At 39.1% G+C, this 26,557-nt stretch overlaps 1 protein-coding gene and 1 pseudogene across 1 annotated transcript in view; both read right to left on the reverse strand.

Moving 5' to 3' along the window:
- The window catches only part of RNF115 (ring finger protein 115), an 81,478-nt gene that overhangs the window by 49,415 nt on the left and 5,506 nt on the right, over positions 1–26,557 (reverse strand). Inside the window, exons 2-3 of the mRNA XM_077155916.1 lie at positions 8,079–8,137; positions 3,725–3,782 (exon numbers count right to left, since the gene is read on the reverse strand). Of these exons, the coding sequence (XP_077012031.1) occupies positions 3,725–3,782; positions 8,079–8,137 (117 nt within the window). The remainder of the gene's footprint in view (positions 1–3,724; positions 3,783–8,078; positions 8,138–26,557) is intronic.
- LOC143679699 (large ribosomal subunit protein bL27m pseudogene) lies at positions 9,319–21,363 on the reverse strand (annotated as a pseudogene).

Genomic DNA, 26,557 nt, shown 5'->3' on the forward strand with positions numbered 1-26,557 from the left:
CTGAGTCATCTTGTTTACACTCAGGATGTCCACTTGACCATAAATCAACGTGTTTTCTATTCAGTTAAATCAAAACTAAATTTCTAGTTTATTTATGGCTCATATGTTTTATTTCTCAACTTGTTCCAGACTTGGAGGTGGGGGGAAAGTACAATCAGCGATTCATCATCACATATAATTAGGCATGTTTACTAAATATACAAGACATCAAAGAAAGTGAAGTCATAAACTTATCATTCTTATAACTATAGAAAGATAAGAAAAAGGTGTATGATATAATGCGAAGTAAATTTTAAAAAGCAGAAATACAATATGGTATACTCTGTGATTGCAAGGAAAAACAGTCATGAGGCATTTAGTTGAGAAATGGGAAGTACTATACAATAGGACAATGAGGATATGGGGAAGTTTTTTTTTGTTCTTTTTTTTAATCTTTTTAATATTGTTATAGTATATTTCAGTACCTATGCCTCAGGACAAAACCTAAAAGGGTGCATTAGAATAGTGGGACTAAAGATTTTTTTAATACCTTTTAATGGCATTATAATGCTGCTCATGTAACAAAAATAAATTTTATTTAAATAAATAAACATAAATCAAACTGCTCAGACCATCTGGCTCTTTTGTGCATAACTAGGACTTCTTCCAGGAAGTTATTCATCTTATTTCCTGCTAATATGAGACAGCAGCCAGGGCCACTGCTGAACTTTAGTGATCTACTGTGGTAAGCTGAGACTGTGGGATCAGATGCCTCACTGGCACCAGGTCAAGGTCAGAAGCTTTCAAGTAATCAATGAAATCCTCAGGTAACCATGTGCTCAAGTCCCCAGATTATCAACAGGGACCTGAGTATAGCAATGTCCTTGTCTCTCCACAAATTGATAGCAACACTTCTGTGTCTACTGACCCCCACATACCACTCATACATAGCTCCCATCTGACCGGCAATCTCCTCCCAGCCCCACTCCATGACCATTCTCTCTCTTTATCTTCTTTCCACCCCACAAAAAACACAGATTTCTAACAACACAGATTTTGTTAGAAATTTTGCTTAGTCTTTTCTATATCACCCAGCATTTAAGAACTCAGTTATTAGTAAATGCTAATAATAGAAAATAATCTCTTCATTGGATAAGCAGGTTTGGATGAAGAGTAATAGAACAAATTAAACATGGGCCTTGGTTGAATTATCAACTAAAACATGGAAAAGAAAAATAGTTTCTAAATACAATTTTCTTCCTAAGATTTTCCTCCAAGGAAAATGGGTATAAAAGCTTACAGCTTCTGAATACTACCTTGACATGTCTTTTTTTCATTTCTCTCCTTATCTAAATTCTACCTACACTTCAAATCTCCAGTTCAAGTTTTACTTTCTCTGTGAAGTATTAATAATGGTTGAAATTTATTAAGCACTTACTAGAGCAGGCACATTTGTCCACACACTTTGTAGGTATCAACTCATTTCATCTAACAACAACCCTATCAGGTAGGTATTATTTTCCCCAATTTACAGATGAGAAAACAGAGGCACAGAAGAAGCCTAAGTAATTTTGTTCAAGATTACCAGCTAGCATGGGGGAAAGGCAGGATTTGAACTCAGGCAATCTGGTTCCAGAGGCTGTGCTCTGACCACTATACAATATGACCTCTCTTTCTAAAGACTCTAGTTTTCCCAAAGCCTGCAGCCCACCTGCTCTCTTCCTCCCACTGTACTTGTTACATATACCCCAGAATAAATGCATTATACTCTCTGTACATCCATTCTTATTTTCTTATTTGTTTCAGGTGTGTTTGCACTTACTCCTCAACTAAATGACAAGTTCCCGCAGGAAAGACAGCCATGGTAACTGCTTCTCTCCCCTTTCCTAGGGAAGCGCTTTGATTTTTTTAATATCTGCCAGTTTTTATAATCTATAGACAGATTTTCCAACTACCTTTTAAATGCAAAGAATCATTAAAAGGGAGAAAACTGAAATTGTCAGGCATGACGACAAGGGAATTCTACAGAAGGAAAACTGGACGGAATCAGGCCCCAGCACTGCTAAAGAACATGAAGTCACAGGTTTGACTCAGCAAAATTATTTCAACACCTGAAGGATAGCTCATGCCATCAGTATCTGATTTAGCATCATTTATTTTTCCTCTTACTCAATGCATCTCACCGTGGTGAGTCACACCTATAAAACTGACAGACCAATCTATTTCTAATGCCTAAATGAACTAACACTTACAGGAAATCAGACGACATTTCTTCGGCATATGCATAACAGTAAGTGACAATCTGTGTTATCAGGAATAGCACACACAGGAAAGAACAAGTAGTAAAATCAGACTGGCTGCCAGGCCTGGGAAGCAGAATAATTTTAAATAATGCTTTTTTAACCCATCAGAATGAGAAAATAAAAATGAGAAATCAAAGGCAGACTGTCTTTGAATCACACTCTAATCAATCAAAGCATGTGCCAAGGAAGTTCAGAGGTAACTGAAAAACTTGATAGTAAGTGTAATAAGTACTACTGGAAAAGAACCACCCCCCACCTTTTATTTTTCATAAGGAAATGAAAACACCTTTAATAAAACAGGACTATTACCCACACACATCATCTCAAGTTTCTTGACTGTAAATCTAACAGTACAGAACCTGGAGGGCTACAGGTCTTAAAATTTTCTTTCAAAAGGTTAAAGAGAGAAAACTGGGGTTTCACGGTCTTCTTATTGAACCCCACTTTTCATATACACTGCTAATACAATTTTGACTTACACATACATGCACACAAATACATACCAAAAATGTCACCTAGCTCTCTAGGTACTTCAGCTATCTCTGGAAGAGGTTAATGTGATCCAGAAACACAAAGGAATTCTGAATATGGCATTTAACCGTTCTTTCTTTTAGAGTCTGAAAGTTTTCTAGTGTCAAGCAAGTTGTGTGCCGACAGAGGGTGCACAAAGAGAAGTAAAAGTAAACTAGCATTTTTTTTAGGCTGAGGTTGTCTGTTCTGGGTTACAGTCTTCAAATGATTAAAAACACAGGAAGTTTAGGTCAGTGGATAAAATGAAAAAAGAAAACTCTGCAATCAATATAAAACGGTATTCAAAGATACACAGTAAGGCCTTATTTTCAAGTCAGTTTTCTTTTTCCTCAAAAATATAGATGCCACATTATATAAAAAGTACCAGAAATTAATCAATGGTCCCAACTTGAGATCTGGAAGGCAAATAAATATTTCATCATTAATCTGGCCCTCTAATTTCAATTACACTGAATTAGCAAGTTAATTAGAGGTGCTTGCTAGAAACCAGTACCTCTGTGCAAAGTTGAAGACTAGGTCTCATTGTGACTTCGATAAGAACTCATGTCGCCTGTTTACCTGGCTGTCATGTCACTAGAGCACAGATCGCATCACTGCTATTTAAAAAACAGGATAAGTTCCTTTTTTCTCATCTTATACAAAGTAAAGAAGCAGAAAGCTCATAAAACATCATCAGGTTTAAAACAGCACAATTAACACCACTAGTTTCTCCTACTCAAGAATTTACCCAAAGTAGCATCTCAAAGTTCCAGCTATTGAAACCACAAGGTCTTCTAAGGACTACTCTTGCCCATATTTTCCTTAAACATTTAATTAAACTCTAATGTTCTGCCTTGCGAAGGGCATTATCGGTGATGATTTCAACACTTAATGATTTCCTAAAGGATCCTTACAGCCAAAGGAAAACCTACCTCTGCAAAATGTGTTGATGTGCTGCTGTCTATCCGGCTGCCGCCACCACCTAAGAAACTAAAGAGAGAAAGGAATGAGTGGTGATTCTATTCCCAGGAGCAAGCGGCCCTCCCGGAGTCCAAATATAGAATTGCAGAATGAGAACAAAGCCCAATAAGGAAAAATAAATCATCACAACATGACAACTATAAAAGAAATTATGTGGATTAATGTATCAAAAATATCTTTAAAAAACACAAAATCAAAGCTAAACCAAGTGAAAATTGGGGGGCAGGGGCCACCACAGAAAAGGAAGGACTCATAAGCCAAGCAATGCAATTGGAATTTGAAATTCCAATTCCTAGCAAAAAAGGAAAAACAAGCATTTATTCTCAAAGAAGCTAAGAAATAAAACAAGATTCTCAAAATCATGTTTCACTAAAAAATCATTCAACTGCCAGATGAACACAGTGAGGATCTAATAGTTAAAAATTTCTTAGGTCAGCAACGATTAAATGCAGTAATGTAAGAGGTCTGGTACTATACTTAGCATATTATTAAAGGGCGAATCTTTCTTCTGATTTCACAGTCCTATTCTTTGATTATCTCATCCACCTCAGGGCCCATCTTAAATGCTGCCTCCTCCACCCAGTCTTTCCGAACCTCACCAGCTGCACAAGACTCCATTCTTCTGCATTCTGACTCTAAATTCTACGCTGTTATAAACATGTAGGACTTGTCTCATTCAGCTCCACTTTCATAAATATAAATTCAAAGAGCAAAGGCAATATTTATCAATGTCACAAATAGATGGAGACTGTTTACTATGTATCAGATACTATACAGAGTACTCATCATCTTTGAAAACCCCACAATGCCACATATTGATAACTCAAAAATAAAAGTTATTCAACTAATATAACATAGATAAATAATAAAATAACTATCTGTTCCTCCAGACCCTGTAAATTCAGGAGAAATATTAGATCTCACTGTTTCTAAGAAATCTGCGAAAAAGAAAAGACTTTACCACTGGGAGGAAAGGGATGGAAAGAATCACGAGAACTGTTGGACACCACTTTTACTTCAAGAGAGATACCAGCACACATTTGTACAAACGTCCACCCAAATGACATAAAGTCCACAAATTACTGCAAGTAGCTTTTACTTTCAGGATTATAATACTAACCGAGGCATAGTTCTGACTTATTGAGGAAACAACCACGCCCTGGCTAACTGAAAACAAAAGTGAAAAAGCAAAGCTAATGCCATTCCTTACATAATCATTCTCATACCTTCTACTCTAATTAGAAATGTTTACAGCCAACTTGGCCAGACAAGGAACGTTCCTAAGTGGAGAGTATGCAACGATTCCTCACGCTGCACCCCACTCTGCAACGTTTCTTCTTTCCCCTCTCTCTTGCCTTACCCTCTCCTGTGACTTGTTCTATTAATTTATCCCCTCTCCACTTACTTTTCCTCCGTAATTCCCTGAAGGCCACAATAAAATAAATAAAATTCAGAAAAGTATTCGGTTGTTGGTTAAATATTTATCGGTACATATCATGTGACAGCCACTATTTCATGCCCTCAAAGAGCAACACTCAGTCTAGGATATTCTCAGCATAAACTGTCCCTAAATTAAAGTTTCAGGGCGCATTCTCTAACTTAAGAGGCTCTTCTTTTGAAGCAAAGTAAAGTAGAAACTATGAACTGTGTTAGCGTCCATAAAGGAAAACATGAGTTGCTATCAGAGCCTGCACTTGGACTCTCACCCTCCCAGTTTCCCTCTATACAGAACCTAGGCTTCTGGCGGAGATGTTGTTCAAGACGCCCACCTTCCCCAAATACATTTAATAATTTAGTAACCTAGACAAGAAACTGGAACCTAAGCATTTAAATGAATTATTTATTTTTATGCATCATTTCCACAAATGAAAAATAAAATCTACATTAAGAAATGCAAAAGACTTTAATCCAAATGAAAAACCACAAGTATAAAATGTTATTTAACATTTATATGTTTCAGAAGTTAAAAATACTAATAAAAAAATACTCTCATAACAGTTACTTCAAATGTAGAATGATTCAAAACATACCTGTTTGTCTACGCTAAATAACTAACTAAGGGAACTAACACAGATCTCAATGAACAAAGCTGAGTGGGCGTTATCTATTTCATTGCTCAAGCGTTGAAAGGCTTCCAGGATCCTTCTTTTCTGCTTTCACTACATGATCTCAGAGACGCAAATATCCTTGGTAAATGAAACCACCAATTCTATCTATCCCCTGAAACTCCTCCATCATTCCATTTTCTTAAAATTCCCCTATATTTTAAGAATTATAAAGCTAATAATAGAAAAAGGATAATTAAAAAAATATCCACATTGCTTTGAGAACTGTTAGAAAATGTAAGAAAACAGGGTACCCTTCTAGATATATTTCAAGTACAAATGGGGCTCATGATGCAATATTTAAATGCAAGGACTTCCTCTTATCCATTCTTAGCATCTACCACTTACCACTATGATTGTTAAGTATTCAAACGGACTTTGTTTATGAACTAACAAACACTGACTGTACCTCTTTTAAGAGACACAATCTTTGCATTTGGGTAGTTGCTACAATAGCACCTGAACAACATTACTTTTGACCTACAAAAGCACAAATAAAAGCATTGGTAAGTAAGAGCAGGATCCACAGAATTCATAGTTTCTGGCCAAAAATATATCCTCCAGTTAAACATAATTTTCATGTATATTTTGTACACAGCTTTAAAGAACCTAGAATTACTATTAAAAAAATCTAGAAAAATAAGCTTAATAATTGCTACCCCCAACTGATATGCCCCTTAACACATGCAGAGCACAAGTAAAAAGATATTTGTTAGCATGCCAACCACAGATAATTGCTAATTATGCTGTCATACTGATCTCACAGGTTTTGAGTTGGTATAGTGTTACTTAAAACCAAGATTATTAGATCAACATAAGCATTTGTACCAAACTAGATTCCATGCCACACAGACCCAGAAGTTCCAGCCACTTTTCACATATAATTAGCAATCATTAATGAGGCCAAACTAATAGTACATACTGTAAAATGTGTAGTTTTTCCTGGCTGTAGAAAGGACCTTCAACTTAGACTCTGCCAACAACAACAGTAAAGGGATTATCTACTGCCATTAAAACCTCCCAAGTCACTCCAAAATTAAAAGACGTTTCAGATTACAGATCTTTTTTATCCAGTCAGTACTTCTTCAATTGTCCAACCGGTGTTTAACCAGATTAGCTCCAATGAACAAATATGCTGTTTGGCAAAAAAAAAAAAAAAAGGCCATCCTGTGAACGCCATTCTATTTTTCATTAAGTTTTTATAGTTCTATTTATGGTAACAAAGAATTAATATATATTATCTTCTTAAGAAATATTTCCCCCTTTTTATTGACTTTATACCTTTTTTAAAAACCAATGAGATTTACCAAAAACAGAGAGACTGTGGGAGGGCCATGCTGGTGACCTCACCAAGAACCCAGGTTCAGAGTGGTGTCCCTGGGGTGTCTCCGGCACCATCCCCAGTGGCCACAGGAGTGTAGGGGTCAGGGGAGAAGGCCAGGATGGAGGTGAAGACTTGTCAGCCTTAAGCTGGAACTCAGAGCCACTGAAATGTACTTGCTCACTGAGGCAGAGAAGAGAGCCATTAAAAAGTTCAAAACCAACTCAGCTATTTCCAAACAAAATGCCCAGATCCTTGAGGACTTTCTTAAATAAATGATTTGGAAAGAAAGGAAAAGGGGAAAACAAACATTAAAAAAACCCCAATGAGATTCAATCTTTACAAACACAAATATTAATTACAGTGGCAAAATGGCATAAGTTTCACAATAATTATGAAGCATTTACCCTCATAAGAACAAGGAACCCAAGGCTTCCTCAGAACAGAGTAATAACTCAGGTTTTCTAGCTAGAACATCCTGTAACTACACCTTATTAAATATCTCTGTTACAAGTCACTCTCTGGACCACTAAAGAAGTATAATAGCAATTTATCTTTAGGCAACAAAGTTGCCACTAACAACCAGCCAAAAATCTAAGAGAATCTCAAAGTCTCGGAAAATAAATGAAATCTTACCAGATTTACTATAAAATGTACGGATTTCCAAGGAATGTCATCATCAGGAACAATGGCTCTCCCCACACCACTACCGCATCTTCCCTTTACTCTTCCCCCCCCTCCAGTTTCTTTCCACACACACACCTCTAATGTCAAAGAGAGTAAGTCACCAACAAATTCCCTTCTGTTCATTCAGTGGATGCCGAAAGAAAATAATTCTCATAACAAGATGCCCAATCTATTCATGAACTTGTACAATACCTGGAGTCATCTGTCACTTCTTCAATAAAGCCTGATTCACATCTGGGACAAATATATTCCTACAAGAGAAAGGAAAAAATATATGAAAGTCTTTCATTAGAAAGCTAAGTACATGGTTTCAGACTGGCATACAGTACACAAGCTGATGCTATGAAATGTTACATACACTCACTGACTCTCACAATAGGTTTTTCTATTATACTCTGGCTGAAGGGATACAGATTGTGCAACAGGACTGAATGTAAAAACTCAGAAATGGACAGTACAACACTACCTAACTGTAATACAATTGTGCTAAAACATTAAATGAAGCTGAACGTGAGAATAATAGAGGGAGGAGAGCTGGGGGCACAAATGGAATCACAAAGAAAGATAGACGATAAAGACTGAGATGGTATAATCTAGGAATGCCTACAGTGTATAATGATAGTGACTAAATGCACAAATTTTAAAAATGTCTTTGCATGAGGAAGAACAAAGGAATGTCATTACTGCAGGGTGCTGAAAATAGATGGTAATTAACATTTTAAAATTTTACCTTATGTGTGAGACTAAAGCAAAAAATGTTTATTTGGTACAAAATTTATATTTTGACTAGTGCATTTCCTAATATAACTTATGTAGACAGCTTAATTGAACACCTTAAGTATGTGGAACCTTGAGTAGGACATGAGATCTTCTTGGTTTGTCCACAGTGATGGCCAGATAAATCCCAGAGTGATTTGAACAGTGAATAAGAAAGTATTTGCAAAGTCCCCTTCGGGGAATGGTGAGAAAGGGGGAAATTTCAACTTCCCCAAGCTGAATTCTTGATATTCTCACAAGTAGTGGGACAACCAAAGCTATAGGCTGAGCCCCCAGTCTTTGTTTGTTTGTTCATATGAAACTTAACCCCACAAAGAATAGGTCAAGCCTACTTAAAATTAGGCCTAAGAGTCACCCCCAAGAGAACCTCTTTTGTTGCTCAGATGTGGCCTCTCTCTCTCTAAGCTGACATGGCAAGTGAACTCACTGCCCTCTCCCTTTATGTGGGACATGACTCCCAGGGGTGTAAATCTCCCTGGCAATGTGGGACAGAAATCCTGGACTGAGCTGGGACCCAACATCCAGGGACTGAGAAAACCTTCTTGCATGTGTCTGAAGAAGGTCTAAAGAAAGACTGTATGTGTGTGATGATTTCCAAATAAAAATACTTTTAAAAACTAAAAAAAAAAAAAAAAAAAAAAAAAAAATTGGCTATAGTTGTGAAGGTGTATTTTTTTTTATATTTTTACTGATGAAACTTAATATACAAACAAACATTCTTAACATACAAACATTCCATACGTGGTGTACAAGTAATGGCTCATCATATCATCACATAGTTGTGTATTCATCACTATGATCATTTTTAGAACATTTACATCACTTCAGAAAAAGAAAAAAAAAGAAAAAAATTCATACATCCCATATCTCTTACTCCTCCCTCTCACTGACCATTAGTATTTCAATCTACCCAGCTTTTTACCCTTCATACCTCCATATTATTTATTTATTTATCTTTGTTTTTTTGCTCACATGCCCATACCCCAGATAAAAGGAGCATCAGACAGTAGTTTTCATAATCACACAGACACACTGTAAAAGTTATATCTTTATACAATCGTCTTCAAGAACCAAGGCTACCAGAACACAGGTCAACAGTTTCAGGTACTTTCCTCCAGCTTCTCCAATATACCGCAAAACTAAAAAGGTATATCTATATAATGTGTAAGAATAACCTCGGAAACCTCTCCACTCTGTTTGAAATCTCTCAGTCACTGAAACTTTGTCTCATTTCTCTCTTTCCTCTTATGGCCAAGAAGGCTTTCTCAATCCCATGATACCAGGTCCGGGCTCATCCTGGCAGGAACAGGGAGATTTACACCCCTGGGAGTCATGTCCCACGTGGTAGGAAGGGCAGTGAGTTCACCTACTGAACTGGCTTAGAGAGAGAGAGGACACATCTGAGCAACAAAAGAGGTTCTCTGAGGGAATACTCCCTGGGAGTTACAGGAACACTGATTTTTTTTTTTTTTACTCCAGCAAAATTGATTATTGGTCCCAGGTCAGGTCTCCCCAAGGGCTTCCCAGCCCATCACTTCACAGAGCCTCCTAAAAAGTCACCATCATGCATACCTGTTCCTCAGGGCCTGTTGGCACCCAACCCTTGCCCTTTTCCGGCATCACTGTCTCCTAGTATGGGCTCCAGCCTCTGACTGGTAGCCTCAATCAGGAGCTCAAAGCACGGTTACCAGTTTGAAGGTGCACACAGGCCTGGTCGGAACCACGTGGATAAAAATCTTGTAGAGCACAGTGCCCTTCAGCAGCCTGGTAACCAGATCTGCAGCCTCAGACCTGCTGGAACTGGGAATGCAGACCTCCTCAGTATAGAAGATCACCCCCTTCTCCAAGGCATACATACAGGCACCTCTTCCCCAGCCCCACGTGGGCTCCCGGGTGCCAGCGGAAATGGTGCTGAGTCCCAAGGATGGTGCCAGCATGAATATGGTGGCCCTCCATTTTTTTATGCCAGAGCATCTGCCTGATGACTTTCTACCAAAGTTTCTGGAGCTGCCACCTGTCTCCTTGGACACATATCTGACAGCAATCACTGTAGACTGAGGGGGTTCAACAGGGTTGTCACTGCTGTCCACACTCTCAGCACTAGCATCACCAATGTATTTTTTACATGGCTTTTCTGTAAACCTACAACTTCCATAATTAAAAAAATTAACAAAACTTAAATGATGCCCAAGATTTAAAAAAAAAGAAAAGGTATACTTTGAACATCTTATTATAAAAGACATGGGAAAGACATTTTCAAATATTTTCTTGTTCCCTATACTTTCTGAATCCTAAACTTTGTCTTATCAAAAGGTGCTACAATGCTGTATTTGGATGCTCAAGAAAAGACAATCAAAATGATAACTCAAGCATTAAAATGCTTACTTAAAAGGGATACAGAGAAAAACAGACCAACCCCTTACATCAAGGAGATAAATTTGCCTGGGGAAACAGGGGAGGCTTTGTCTGAAATAGAGAACTAAAAAATTAATGTTTGTTAAATTTAAAAGGAAAGTATGGGTTAAGGACCATGAAGATAAATGTAGCATGCATGGAGGGGAGTGTGCAGGTCTGAATCTGTGGTGGACCCCAGAAAAGCCATGCCCTTTGATCCGCATTCAATACTTCTGGGTGGAAGCATTTTGATTGTTTCCATGAAGATGTGACCCACTCAGTTGTGGGTGGTAAGTTTTGATAAGATGATTTCCATGGAGGTGTGTCTCCACCCACTGAAGGTGGAGTTGCTAACTGGAATCCTTTAAAAGAGGAAACATTTTGGAGAGAGTCCCTTCCATAGAGCCACGTGAAAGCCAGCAGATGCCACCATGTTCGCCATGTACCCTTCCAGCTGAGAGAGAAACGCTGAATGTCACTGGCCTTCTTGAACCAAGGTATCTTTCCCCAGATGCCTTAGATTGGACATTTCTATAGACTTGTTTTAATTGGGACAATTAGTCAGCCTTAGAACTGTAAACTAGCAACTTATTAAATTCCCCCTTTAAAAAGCCATTTCATTTCTGGTGTATTGCATTCCAGCAGCTAGCAAACTAGAACAGGGAGTAGTATGATGAACATGGGAGGTGGGGACTAGACTATGGAAAACTTCAGATAACATGCCAAACAGAACTTTACCCTATGAGTCTGAAGTTCTCAACCTTTTATCTCCATTGCATACATGAAGGATGACATACAAACACAATGGGCAGACTGTGAACTACTCTAGTACTAAAATACTACAGAAATGATATAAATCCCTGAGTCCTTCCCTCCATTTCTTCACCCCCACACTCTCTCAGGGAGCACTAACTCCATCCCTAAGAAGGCCTATCTGAATGCAAGTGAGACTGACTTTAGAACGTTAACCTTAAATATGTATTCTGTTATGTCTAAAGTTAAAAAAAAAAAAAGTTGTAATGTGTCAAAGTCATAATGCTGGGCCCTATTTCTTCCCTTTCCTCTCTCATGCATTCCCCTCATTTTAACTATCCCCATATCTCAACAACTTCCAAATACGTATATATCTCCATCTTAGAAGACTTTTATAATTTGAATTCCAAATTCATTTATCATCATATATATATTCTCTCTTGCTTTTTTCTCTATATACACACACATACACACACACAACTGAAGAAGTGGAACACCAATTTATTCATATTGGAAACCTAAAAGCCATCCCTGACTCCTCTCTCTTTAGCATCTCCCACATCCACCATCAAGTTCCAGCACTCCTACCTGCAACACATTTCTCAAATCTATCTACCTCTTACTTCACTGCCACTACAGCCAGCACTAGCTCTAGCCACTAAATACCCTTCCTTTTAAGTAATGTCTGATTTTATTATAGGCTTTTCCTCTCTGTTCTGCATATGGAAAGTAGAACAATCTTTTTTAAAACATAAGAGACCATGCCATTCCCTAGTTTAAAATCCTCCAATTATCTCCCAAAATACAGAATAAAATCAAACTCTTTAACATGACCTACAAGGCTCTGGTTTCTGCTTAACTTGTCAACCTCAATTCAGGCTGTCTGCTCTCTCCCTCAGCGCATTCCAGCCACACTGGCCTTCTTTCCTTCCTTCTAACTCACCAAGCTCACATGCTGCTTTCTATAACTGGAACACCATTCCCCTAGCATTCTGCATGGCAAGGGACTTCTAACCCTCTAAGTTTCCATTTTAATGTCACTTCAGAAAGGTCTTTAATTTCCCAATCTGGACTGATTTCCTCTTACGACATTTTCTTCAGCACTCTGTTCATTTCTTTATAGCATTTATCACAATTTGCAATTATATTTGTGTAAATCTTTTTTAATATCTGTCTTCACACAGTAAACTCTCAGGTTCGTAACGGCAGGGCCCACATCAGTTCTGTTTACCCCTGCACGCCTAAGATAATAAATACCAGCTGGACAAGGAAGCCGAATTACTTGCCGCACACCTCACCACTAGGAGGGGTCAAGGTACCTGAACTGGATACAGTCAGTGGATGGGTAGAGTAAAGGGCTAAAAGAGCTAGAAACAGAAGCTGTGGCCTGACCTGGGATTTCAGACGCTGAACTGTTCTGGGTGATCATAAGGTCCAAGGGATGGCTGTGCATGCAGATAGCTGAAGCGGATGGAGTAGGGGTGACGATCATTGAGTAAAAAGGTCATCCATATTGAATCTAAACTTCTAAAATGATGTTTGTGGTTGTGACGACAAAATAATTTCAAAAGACAGCTTCATAAGCACTTTAAAGCAAGACTCAAACTGACTTAGAGTAGAAAAGTATAAAAGTCTTCTCTTTCTGAGCCCAGATAAAGTATGAGGAGCCTGACCATCATCCACTACAGCTTCTTCACTGGAACAAGGCATCTCAGAGGTATAAACTGAATGATGGAAACCGATGTAGTAGTTCTTGCAACTTGGTACTCTTTAATTTACAAACAGCAACCAAACCTTCCTTAAAAATTCTATTTTGATTCAGGAAAGAAAAGAAAAACCAAAACTCTTTCTAAACATTCTCTGAATTATTCTAGGGTACAAAACAAACAAATCTCACAGTTGTACACTGTCCCTTCTGCAATCAACATTACAAGAAACAGAACTTTTTAGAATTCACTAGCTATTATTCTTTAATAAGTCAAAATGCACACTTCTCTTTTATATACTTCAGTGGTCTGATCTAAGTACAAAAGCCTGGTCTCAGAAACCTTTCTCACTTCTATTTCTTGATCCTCTACTGTTTTAGTTTATTAAATGCTGCCAGAATGCAGTATACCAGAACTGGAACAGCTTTTATAAAGGGAATTTAATAAGTTACAAGTTTACAGTTCTAAGCCTTTAAAAATGTCCAAGCTAAGGCATCCAGGGAAAGATACTTTCATTCAAGGAAGGCTGATGGGTCAGTGTGGTAGTTAGGTTCAGGTGTCAACTTGGTCAGGTGAAGGTGCCTAGTTCTATTGCTGTGGACATGAGCCAATGGCATGTGAACCGCATCTGCTGCTGATTACATCTGCAGTCAGCTAGGAGGCGTGTCTGCTGCAATGAATGATGTTTGATCTAATTGGCTGGTGCTTAAATGAGAGAGCGCAACGTAGCACAGCCCAAGCAGCTCAGCATACCTCATCTCAGCACTCACAGCTCAGTCCAGGCCTTTGGAGATGCAGAAAGAAATCACCCCAGGGAAAGTTGTTGGGACCCAGAGGCCCGGAGAGAAGGCCAGCAGAGATCACCCTGTGCTTTCCCACGTAAGAAAGAACCTCAGTTGAAAGTTAGCTGCCTTTCCTCCGAAGGACTATACATTAACTAAATAAATCCCCTTTTATTGAAAGCCAATCCATCTCTGGTGTGTTGCATTCTGGCAGCTAGTAAACTAGAACAGTCAGGAACCCCTCTGTTAGCTGGGTAGTCACGTGGCTGGCATCTGCTGGTCCCTCGCTCCTGGGCTCTGTTGCTTTCAGCCTCTGTTCCTGTGGGGGTCCTCACTTGGCTTCTCCAGGGCTCCCTTTCACCTCTTGGCTTCCCTTGGCTCCCCCCATTTCTGGCTTGCTTAATATCTCATGGCGACGTCTGCTGGGCTCCAAGTATCTCCAAACAACTGTGTCTCTGTTCTCCAAGAGTCAGCATCTGTGTACCTCTGCTGTGACATTTCTGTTGGCTCTGTCATTTCTGTTGTTTCTGGCTCTCTCCCAAATGTTTCCTCTTTTAAAGGATTCCAGTAAACGGATCAAGACCCATTTGGAATGGGTGGGGTCACATCGCCATCTAGTCAAAAGGCCACACCTACAATGTGCACACCAAATCTCCATGAAGATAATCTAATCAAACGCTTCTACACAGTACTGAATCAGGATTAAAGCACGGTTCTTCTGGGGTACATGATATTTTCAAACTGGCACAACCACTAAACCTGAAAACTCCAAAATGATACTCTAAAGGCATTACTGTCCAGTTTCTACGTTTTCTTTTTAAAGGCCTCCTAGTACTCCACTTGGTACCACTTTTCTTCTGGAGTCACACTAGTCACTAGCTTTCTCCTGATTACCAGCTATACCAAGGATGCCACCAATTCACTCCAAAGTCTGTCTCAAAAGCTGTACCAATTGCTTCACAATAATTCAGGGGCAGGATGAGAGATGAGGGGAGAGATGAAATAAGTCTGGCTAGGAGTTGGTAATTGTTGAAACTGGGTACATGCGGCTTTATTATACTATTCTATTTTTATTATTTGAAATTTTCCACGATACAACTTTTTGTTTAAAGTTACATCAGTCTGAGAAACACAGATCAATAAACTATTAACCAAGCCATATACTGAACAAACTGGGACCACCCCTAAGTAAAAGTTAAACATTAGAAATGACAATATGTTTTTAGGGAATTAGGAGAAGTATACTAATATTTATTAAACACCTATAATTTACTTGGCATTGTGTTATTCCTCTTAACTATTCCGTAAAATGAACATTATTTCTTTCTATTTTACAAATAAAAAGTGAAGTAAGTAATCTGTGGCAGATTTTATTTTCCAAAGATGGTCCCCAGACAATCTCTCTCAACGTGTGCTCTTCTGCAATACGCCCTTCCCACTCTGTTTTAGGAGACAGAGTTTACTTCTCCACTCCTTGAATCTGAGGAGCCCTGTGACTTCTTTATCCAACAGAATAAGGCAGAAGTGATGCTGGGCCAGTTCCCGACAGAACCCTTAATGGCCTGGCAGCTTCAGCTCCTGACTGGGAACCCTGAGCAGCCATATGAGTCCAGACTACTCTGCTGGAGAGAGAGGCCATATGGAGGAGCACTGAGACAACACACAAGAGAGAAGACCATCCATCATGCAGCTGCATGAAAGACCCCAAGTAAGAACTGATCAGCTGAGCCCTGTCAACCACAGAACCATGAGAGACAATAATAGATTGTTATTTTTAAACCACTAAATTTGGGGTGTTAGGCATTAATAGAAAACCAAAATACTGTCCAAAGGATAAAAAAGAGCTCTGAACCTTGGTCTTTTTTAAATTCAAAAGTCAAAAAAACACTATGGACATATTCTTTCCATATGTAAATACATCCATTCCACTACAATATTTCAAAAGCCTTAAATCATTTCAGCAGCAACACTTGAGTACAAAGTCTCATCGAAGTCAGTTACAGGTGTGGTCTGTCCACCCCTATCAGTCTGTGGACCTGTAAAACTTAGAGAACAAGTCACTGCTTCCAGTACACAAATGAGGGACAAGAACAGGATAAACATTTTCATTCCAGAATGGAGAAATTATAAAATAAGCAAGGTTGTGGAACCCAAACAATTACAAAACCCTGCAAGGCATATTCCATTAGGTTTCAAGGTATGAGAGTCATCCAGAGAAGGACCCTCCCCTTTCCAAACATTTGCGCAGTGGCCATATGGCTCTCCCCACAACTGGGTGAAGGGCCCACATCACAAGCACCAGGACGGTGGCCTGAGCCTAGGCTCCACTCTCGTCAAACACTGGGGTGGTGTCCAGACTCTCTGCAATTCCCCAGGCATCTGAGACAAGTGGGGCGGAAACACTCCTCCTGAACAACCGGGCAGAAGGCCCACCCTCTCCAAGTGCTGGCGCAGATTCACGCTTTCCACACACATGATGAAGCTCATTCTCTCGGCCCAAGAAAATGTCTTCAATCCAGACCTTAGCTTCCATGGTTCTGTCCTTGATGTCAATTTTCGTTCAATCTGTCCCTTTTCTGTTCTTTTAGTCCAGGCTGGCAGTAGTTCCATTCAGACAGATCTTACAAAAAAACCAGTTGGGTTTCACGTGTAGTAGTACACAGGATTCCAACCACCTAACAAACAATCTTCCACAAATCCTTTCTGGGTAACTACATTTCCAAACCCAACCTGCACTAAAATGGCTAACTGGTTCCACGTTCAGTTAAACCATCACACAAAGAACTATTCACTGGGGACTAGTTTTTTGGAAGCTCGGAATTTTGCAAACCATCAACTTCTGGGTTTCTTTCTGATTAGGAGTTCAGTTCTCAGCTTATCCCTTTCCTATCACATTTTATTATCAGTTGTCAGGAGAAAGCAAATTTTGTTTTCCACATTTAGCTTTGAAATCTCCTCAGCTAAATACCCAACTTCATTCTACATAAGAACTCAATTTTGCCAAGTTCTCTGCCACTTTAAAACAAGAGTCATTGCCTCCTATATTCTGGGGCAGCTAGAGGGAAAAATCTGAGAGGATCATATGGTAGCCCATGACAAACTCTGAGATCTGGCCTGTAACTACTTGTTGAAGAGTGCTTTGAAAACTATTGTTTTTTTATTTCTTTGCTTTGTATATATGTTATACTATACAATAAAAAAAGTTTAACAAAAACAAGAGTCATCTTTCTTCCAGTTTCTGACAACACACTCATTATCTCTAAGGCCTCATAAGTACCTCTTGCGCCCATATTTCTACCAGTGGTCCCTTCAAAGCAGTCTAAGCCTTTTTCATCAAACCACTCACCATTCTTCCAGCCTCCATTATTAACCAAAGCCATTTCCACGTTTTTGATATTCGAAATAACAGCACCTACTCCTGGTATCAAAACCCGTATAAGGTAGAGTTCTCGCCTGTCATGCCAGAGACCCGGGTTTGATTCCCAGTCTCTGCATGATGCCCATGCAAAAAAAAAAACCCGTGTAAGTTTTCTACACTACTGAAAACAGAGACCACGAAATGGGTTGGCTTCACAATGGGAATTTATTAGCTTACAGTTTTGAGGACGAGAAAAATGTTCAATTGAAGGCATCATCCAGGCATTGCTTTCTTCCCAAAGAGTGGTTGCCAGTGATCCCTGGCTCCTCTGCCAAATGGCAAGGCACATGGCGTCATCTGTGGGTCTCTCCCTCTCTTCCAGGCTTTTCTGTTTTCAGCTTCTTGCTTCCATGGCTGCCCTCCCCCCGCCCCACCCCTGATTCATTCCATTTATAAAGGACTCCAGTAAGAGGATTAAGACCTATTCTGAATGCAGTAGGTCAAACATTAACTGAAACAGACACTTCAAAAGGTCCTACTTACCATAGATCCAAACCCACAGGAATGGATTAAATTTAAGAACATGCTTTTATGGGGTACATACAGTTTCAAATCACCACCACTTGTCTTAGACAAAAAGCCACATAAAAACCAAATTCAAAGGCCATATGTATAAATCCCATGTCAATTTACTTAATTGAAAATAAAAAAGAGTAGTGGAGAAGCTTAGTCTACCTATAGGTATGCCTAAGGGTCACCTCCAGAGGACTATTTTTGTTGCTCAGATGTGGGCTTTCTCTCTCTATGCCCAACTCTGCAACTGAAACCAATGCCCTCCCCTCTCCATGGGACATGACATCCAGGGATGAAAGTCTCCCTGGCAGCGTGGGAGAGGACTCCCAGGGATGAGTCTGGCCCTGGCACCATGGGATCAACATGCCATCCTGATTAAAAGGGGGTAAAGAGATGTAACAAATAAGGTATTAATGGCTGAGAGAGTTTAAACAGTCAAGAGGCTTCTCTGGAGTCACTCTTCTGCATGCTTCAGTTAGACATTGGTACCTATCATAACCTGCCAAACCCCAAACAAAACTATTCCTGCCGATCCTAAAGAACACTTAGGGCATTATTTAAGATTCTGCACAGGTTCCCTCACTAGGATAACTTTCCAGAAACCTACAACTCCAGATGGGTCCCTGGACCAGATAAGTCCTGAAATACAGGGGGACCAGCCCCTCCAGAACATCAGCTAGTTCCATCTCCCTATCCCATATTATCAACAGCCCCTTCCAACATGAAAAAGTAGAATGGGCATAGCCCAAATACCCCTAAAGAGTGGAAGAAAGATTAAAGGTGACGGTGGAGTATTACAGAGAAGTTTGGGTTTAATAAATGAGTATGAGCACTGAATCATTATACTGATATTTCTTTTAGCCTCAAGTACCTTAGAGCAGCTAGAAATAAAAGTCTAAAATTGTGGAACTGTAACCCATACCATACTCTGAAATCTGTTCTACAACTATTTGTCGCAATATACTTTGAAATTTATTGCTTTTATGTATATATGGTATTTAAAGAGGAGGAGTATAACAGGGAGACAGGATTTAACAAATGAGTATGACTGTTGAACCATTATATTGATACTTCTGTTGGTCTCCAGCGTCTTAGAGCAGCTAGAAGAGAAAAAGAAAAATTGTGAAACTGTAATCCACACCAAACTTTAAAATCTGCTCTACAGCTACTTGTTAAAATGTACTTGGAAAATTTTTTTTGTATATATATTTCACAACTTAAAAAGTTTAAAAAACAAACAAATAAGAGTTATCAAGTGGCCCATTAGCTAATTTTTTTTGTATGCTGTATGGTGAGGGTCACGTTTCATTCTCTCTCCATGTGACTATCCTGTTATTGTAGCACCATATGTTCAATTTTTTTTTGGGGGGGGGGGGGGAATGCATGGGCCAGGAATCAAACCCAGGTCTCCCACATGGCAGGTAAGAATTCTACCACTGAACTACCCCTGTACCTCACTAGTGCCTCTTAGTTTAATGTGATTATCAAATACGGACCAATTCCAAGTTCTATATTTCACAAATGTAGAGTACATGTGTGTATCTTCACTTTCTAAACCAATCACACTCAGGATTAGAAATAGACAAACACCAAATAAAAGTACGTAGAGAAAATTTACCGGAATCCTTTTATAACATTACTGTCATAGAGCAAGAAAACCAAAGTTAAATAGGATAACATTGCCAAAAACCTTTGGGAACCCTAAATCTGCTCATCTAATGCTGGCTTTATATTTAAACAGGATGCTAACACAGTATTGTTTTAGCTTCTTGGCTGCTCAAACACCACTAAATGGGTCAGGTTAAACAATGGGAATTTATCTTCTCACAGCTTTGAGGCTAAAAAAGAGCCCAAATCAAGGCATCATCAAGTGACACTTTCTCCCCAGAGACTGACATTCTTGGGCTGGTTGCCAGTGACCCTGGCTCCTCAGTCACAGGTCAAGGCAGCACAGCCTCTCCAGGCCTCTCTATGCTCTTCTGGGTTCTTGATTCCCTGGCTTTCTCTCTCTGGGTCTGAATTTTATTCCACTTATAAAGGATTCCAGTGATGGTCCTAATAGGGCTGGGCCACACCTTAACTGAGGTAACATCAAAGGTCCTATTTCAGTGGGTTCACACCCACAGGAATGCATCAACTTTAAGGACATGTTTTCCTGGAGTACATACAGCTCAGACCACCATAAGAACCCAAACAAGCCCCTCATTGAATCAGCACCTATATGAAGCACAGCGCAACAAACCAACAACTTTATTGATTAGTAAAGTATGGGTGAAAGATTTAGAGAATTAATTACTTTTATTATTCTCACTTAATATTACTTTTAAATGCTTCTTAATCTAAAACATGCAAATCAAGACTAGTGGTAGAAAGCTAACTTGCTGAGTCTGCCTTTTACACATAACTAAATAGAAAGTAAATGTACCATTATAAATAACAATCCAAATAACAGTAATTTTTTCAAGCCAACAAGCTGAAGGTACAAAATTTCCTGTTAGGGCCCTGTGCTGGTTTGAAAGGATATATGTCTCCTAGAAAAGCCATGTTTTAATTAAAATCCCATTTCAAAAAGGCAGAATAATCCCTATTCAATACTGTATGTTTGAAACTGTAATCAGGCCATCTCCCTGGAGATGTGATTTAATCAAGAGTGGTTGCTAAATTGGATTAGGTAGAGGCATGTCTTCACCCATTTGGGTGAGTCTTTATTAGTTTCTGAAGTAAGAGGAAACATTTTGGAGAATGAAGGAGATTCGGAGAAAGCAGAAAATGCTGCAGCAAGACGAAGCAGAGAGTCCATGAGCCAGAGACCTTTGGAGATGAAGAAGGAAAATGCCTCCCAGGGAGCTTCATGAAACCGGAAGCCAGAAGAGAAGAAGCTAGCAGATGACTCCATGTTCGCCATGTGCCCTTTCAAATGAGAAATCAACCCTGACCATGTGTTCACCACGTGCCTTTTCAGATGAGAGAGAAACCGTGACTGTGCTTGCCATGAGCCCTAACACTTAAGAGAGAAACCAAGAACTTCATTGGCCTTGAACCAAGGTATCTTTCCCTGGGTGCCTTAGATTGGACATTTCTACAGACTTGTTTTAATTGGGACATTTTCTTGGCCTTAGAACTGTAAACTAGAAACTTTTTTTTTTTTTTTTTTTTTTTTTTTTTTAAAAGGAAAGACAGAGAGAAGGAAGGAAGGATAGAAGGAAGGAAGGAAGGAAGAAAGGGAAACATTTTTAAACATTTTCTTGTTTTATTGTATTCTGTTTCTCCGTTTTTGTTACATGGGCTGGGGCCGGGAATCGAACCGAGGTCCTCCGGCATAGCAGGCAAGCACTTTGCCCGCTGAGCCACCGCGGCCCGCCCCTGTAAACTAGAAACTTTTAATTCCCATTTTTAAAAGCCATTCTGTTTCTGGTATATTGCATTCTGGCAGCTAGCAAACTAGAAGAAGCCCTAAATCATCAATCTAACTTGTCTTAACTGGGAACACTACTGTCTTTAAAAACACTGAGTATTCAACAATGTCCATATTACAAGATCAAGACCTAATAATTGGCATCATAAATTAATAATCAGAGAACTGACAGCTTAAAGTCTAAGAGTAAAAGCATCTCACACTACCACTTCAATTACAGCAGATTCACTAGATGCAACCAAGTCCCATTCAACAAATTCAGCTAGGAATAATGAAATAATTCTGTTTTAAAAGCCAATCAGGGCTATGAAAAGATGAGTGAAAAAAATATGGATAAAAATAAATAGTAGGTGGAACAAAAGAAAAGTCAGTCAGCTGTTCACCTGGAGGCCAGGTAACTACCAGAAGCTCCTCTACTCTCTCATATACAGAAACAAAGCCACAGTCAAAACCAGGAGGTCCAACCCTGCCTGCCTTACTAATGGACTGGCTGACTTGGTCCATCAGGGCAATGCCTCCAGCCAGGGCTTCAGTCATCCGTCTACACGCTTGGCTTTGTTTTAAGGTTCTTATGAACACTATTAAGCCCATGATTTTCCACAAGTACAAAACCTGAAAGTGACAAAAGAAAAGTCTACAATTACAATCCATTAATTCAACATATACTTAATTGAAGGTCTAACTATGTACCAGGCACTATTTCGAAACACTAATTGCAAAAGGAAGTAGCCATAAGTAAGAGTGGTGAGGGAATAAGTAATTTAAAAGCATATGGAATAGAGTCCATACACCCCTAAAGACTGGGAAAAAGATCAGAGGAGAAGGAAGAGTTAGAGAACATAGGATTTAACAAATGCGAACGACTGCTGAATCATTATAGCAATATTTTAGTCTCAGTAGCTTAGAGCAGCTAGAAGGAAAAACCTAAAATTGTGGAACTATGACCCATACCATAAACTGAAATCTGTTTTCTAACTATCTGCTAAAATAAACTTTGAAATTTATTCCTTTTCTGTATATATGCTCTATTTTACAATAAAAAAATAAAAAGACAAAAAGCATATGGAAGCAACTATTTAAAAACACAAGTCTATCTAAAGAACACCGACTGAGCCTTGCAATACATGAAAAGTACTGTGCTAAAGTAGAAAACAGAAGGAAGAGTGAATAACAAAATGGAAAGTTTTCCTGCTTGACTTAGAAGACAATACAGTCTTCTAAGGGAAATGGGGCACTTATGGAAGTACTTCGGTTGTCACAACGAAGTGCTACTTACATTTAACGGGCACAGGTCAGGAAAGTCCAACACAAAGAAGAAATATCTATTTTCAAACTTTCCATAAGATAGTTAAGTGAATGAAAATATTTTTTATAATTATCAAAGCCTAGCTTAACTCCATTCTACATATAAACACCAAGTCTTTTCTAAATAAACTGAATTATATACAAAATTCCCAGAAAAGTAATTACCAAATACAGCAAGAGAAAATCATCCACTATTCAAAACTTTACCAAAAATTATTCATTTTGATAGCTTGTCTCACGACATTTAGGTTACAAATATCTTTATGACAATCTACTCGAGAGCTATCATGTTAAGCTCATTCTATGTTGGATGCCACTATCTACTATATTTTATGTCCTTCTATGATAAACAGCTTAAGTATTTACAGGCCAAAATATGTATTATTTTCTCCTTATTTATTATTTATATTACAGATAATTATCTTATATATATTTTTTAATTATATGTGTAAAGATATATTACCTACAAATTCCATTTATTAAAGGGAGTAAAAACATACCTCAGAGGTATTGCAGGTTTGGTTCCACACCACCACAACAAACAAATATGCACTAAAACAAATCACACAAATTTTGGGGTTTCCCAGTGCATATAAAAGTTACTTCCTGAAATGGAGGGGCTAGTCTCTCAGAACATCAGATAGTTCCATCTCCCTACCCCATATTATCAACAGCCCCTTCCAACATGAAAAAGTTAGAAGAGGCATAGCCCAAATACCCTAAAGAGTGGGGGAAAGATCAAAGGTGATGGTGGAGTTATACAGAGAAAGTCAGGTTTAACGAATGAGTATGACTGCTGAATCATTATATTGGTTATTTCTTTTAGTCTCCAATGTCTTGGAGCAGCTAGAAGGAAAAACCTGAAATTGTGGAACTGTAACGCATTCCAAACTCTGAAATCTGTTCTACAACTAATTGTTGCAATGTGCCTTTGAATTTATTGCTTTAAAAAAATTTATTATTTTTTGTATATATGTTATTTTTCACAAAAGAAGGAAAAAAAAATATTTCTTCTAGTCACCAGTGTTTCAGAGGGAAAATTTGGAATAGTGGAATGATAACCCATAACAAATCCCGAAATCTGTTCTGTAACTTCTTGTTGAAATGAAGTTCGAAAATCATTGCTTTTTGTTTCTTTTCTTTGTATGTTATACTTAACAATAAAAAACATTAAAAAAAAAAAAAAAGGGTGGTACAACAGTGGATCAGCGGCAGAATTCTTGCCTGCCATGCTGGAGACCCAGGTTCGATTCCCGGTGCCTATCCATGTTAAAAATAAATAAGTAAAATAAATAAAAAATGTTTTTTAAAAAAATGAACACAAGGAAAAAAAAGTGACAGAGAGTCCTCAAGGAGGTCCTGCTGCTGGAAAAATGGTACTAACAGACCACCTTGGCACAGAGTTGACACAAACCTTCAATTATTTAAACCACAAGATCTACAAAGTACAATAAAGTGTAATAAAACGAGGTATGCCTGTATTTCAAAATATTTACTAGAAAAAGAGCACACTGGGTTTGACAGGCGTGAGTGGCCAGGCTAGAAGACCGGCCTTAATGTCGGATGCCTAACAGTCTCAGCTGGTCCAAGAAAAGGCAGAAAAGGACAGGTCATCATGGGTTTTGTTTTGTTAGAATTAAATTCCAAGCATGGCAAAAAAATGAGTATGAAGAACCCTTTATTTGCGAACTGAAGATGGTGTGAAGTCTACTCAAATTTGCACTACATCAAAGTGAGTGACCAGGAGGTGAATATAGGCTTTCTTGTCTGCTAAATGAGTTCCCTGTGACACTTGTCAAACCACCAAGGAGAGAAATCACCTGTCTTGAAAAGATGCCCCATTGGTCTATTTAACATACAAAATAAGTGTGTTAGTTTGCAAGCTGCCTAAATGTGATATACCAGAACTGGAATAGCTTTTTAAACAGGAATTTAATAAGTTACAAATTTACAGTCCTAAGCCTATAAAAATGTCCAAACTAAGGCATCCAGGGAAAGACACCTTAATTCAAGGAAGGCCGATGGGTCAGGAACTCCTCTGTCAGCTGGTGGGAACGTGGCTGGCATCTGCTGGTCCCTTGCTCCTGGGCTCTGTTGCTTTCAGCCTCTGTTCCTGTGGGGGTTCTCACTTTGTTTTTCCGGGGCTGCCTTTCACCTCATGGCTTCCCTTGACTCCCTCCAGGTTCTGGCTTACTTAACATCTCATGGCGACGTCTGCTGGGCGCCAAGCATCTCTAAACATCCGTGTCTCTGTTCTCCAAGTGTTGGCATCTGTGTCAGCTCTCTCTGTCGCCTCTACCTTTTCTACCCCTCTCCAAAATGTTCCTGCTTTTAAAGGGCTCCAGTAAACTAATCAAGACCCACCTGCAATGGGTGGAGTCACATCTCCATCTAATCAAAGAGTCACACCCACAGTTGGGTGTGCCACATCTGTTGGAAAGAATCTAATCAAAAGATTTCAACCTACAGTACTGAATCACGAGTAAAAGAAAAGGTTGCCCTCACAAGAGTGAATCAGGATAAAACATGGCTTTTTCTGGGGTACATGATACTTCAGAAACAGCACAAAAAGTATACCTAATCTAAGATGACCAAAAGTGCCGCCTCATTTTGTTTGATACACATGCATACTAGGAACCTCTAAGGAACTTTGACAAACAACTGACCTTAAAAAATCTTTCAGAACCTATCCTGAACTTGTGTGTGTGACACAGCTCATCTCTACAATGGAAAAGAGGGTGCTTATTCCTACACTGCCTTCCAATCAAGGACTACAAAGCTGCATTCCTCCAGATGCTCATTCACGCTTCCAATAGGTACGTCTAAGCACCACTTGATGGTGAGATATACTAAGGTGAACGGAGAGGATCAGGCGGCTCAGCTCCAGTCACATGAAGGCGAGTATTAAAGAGGGACCGCTGTAACTTCAGGCCACCCGCTCCACCTGAGTCGGAATTTAAAACATACAAACTTCTGAGCTCACGAAACCTCTGAGAAACACAGAAAGTAAAACTTGATTAATGCTAAGATGAGTTAAAGGAAAACTAAAAGTTAAGCCTGTTGTCTGCTTTTTGCCTTGTTTTCAAACCAGAATTTCCATGTTTTACTAAATTACATGTGGTACTACTACCTCAATTATTTCCCAACTGGCAAAAAGTCTGCACATTTTTCTCTCAAAGCTGCCCTGCCGTGTGTAACTTGAGAGCAGTGATCCAATTCCTCAGGTCTGTCACCACAAGGAGACAAAGTGGCCCCCAACAGGATACTGCTATAATGCAACAGCAGTCACTAATTTCTGAGACTAGTCCCCGTTCTAGGTTAATACCTTCTGTCTCGGCCTTAGCTAACATTCAATCATCTTACTGAAAAGCTCATCAGGATCCCAAAGTTAGAAATCAAAGCTATGCCAGAACAAAACCTGAGGCACCCTGACACTAGAAGGCAAATACTATCCCTCTCTCCCTCTACACCAAGGTTTCTCAATCTCAAAGCTCCTGACATTCTGGGGACTCTGTTGTGGGCAGGAGGGGAACTGTCCCATGCACTGTGGCCTGTCTGAGCAGCATCCTTGACCTCTACCCCTGAGTGCCTGCAGACACACCCCCTAA

This window comes from Tamandua tetradactyla, chromosome 4 (assembly GCF_023851605.1).
Source record: "Tamandua tetradactyla isolate mTamTet1 chromosome 4, mTamTet1.pri, whole genome shotgun sequence".
NCBI classification, from domain to species: domain Eukaryota; kingdom Metazoa; phylum Chordata; class Mammalia; order Pilosa; family Myrmecophagidae; genus Tamandua; species Tamandua tetradactyla.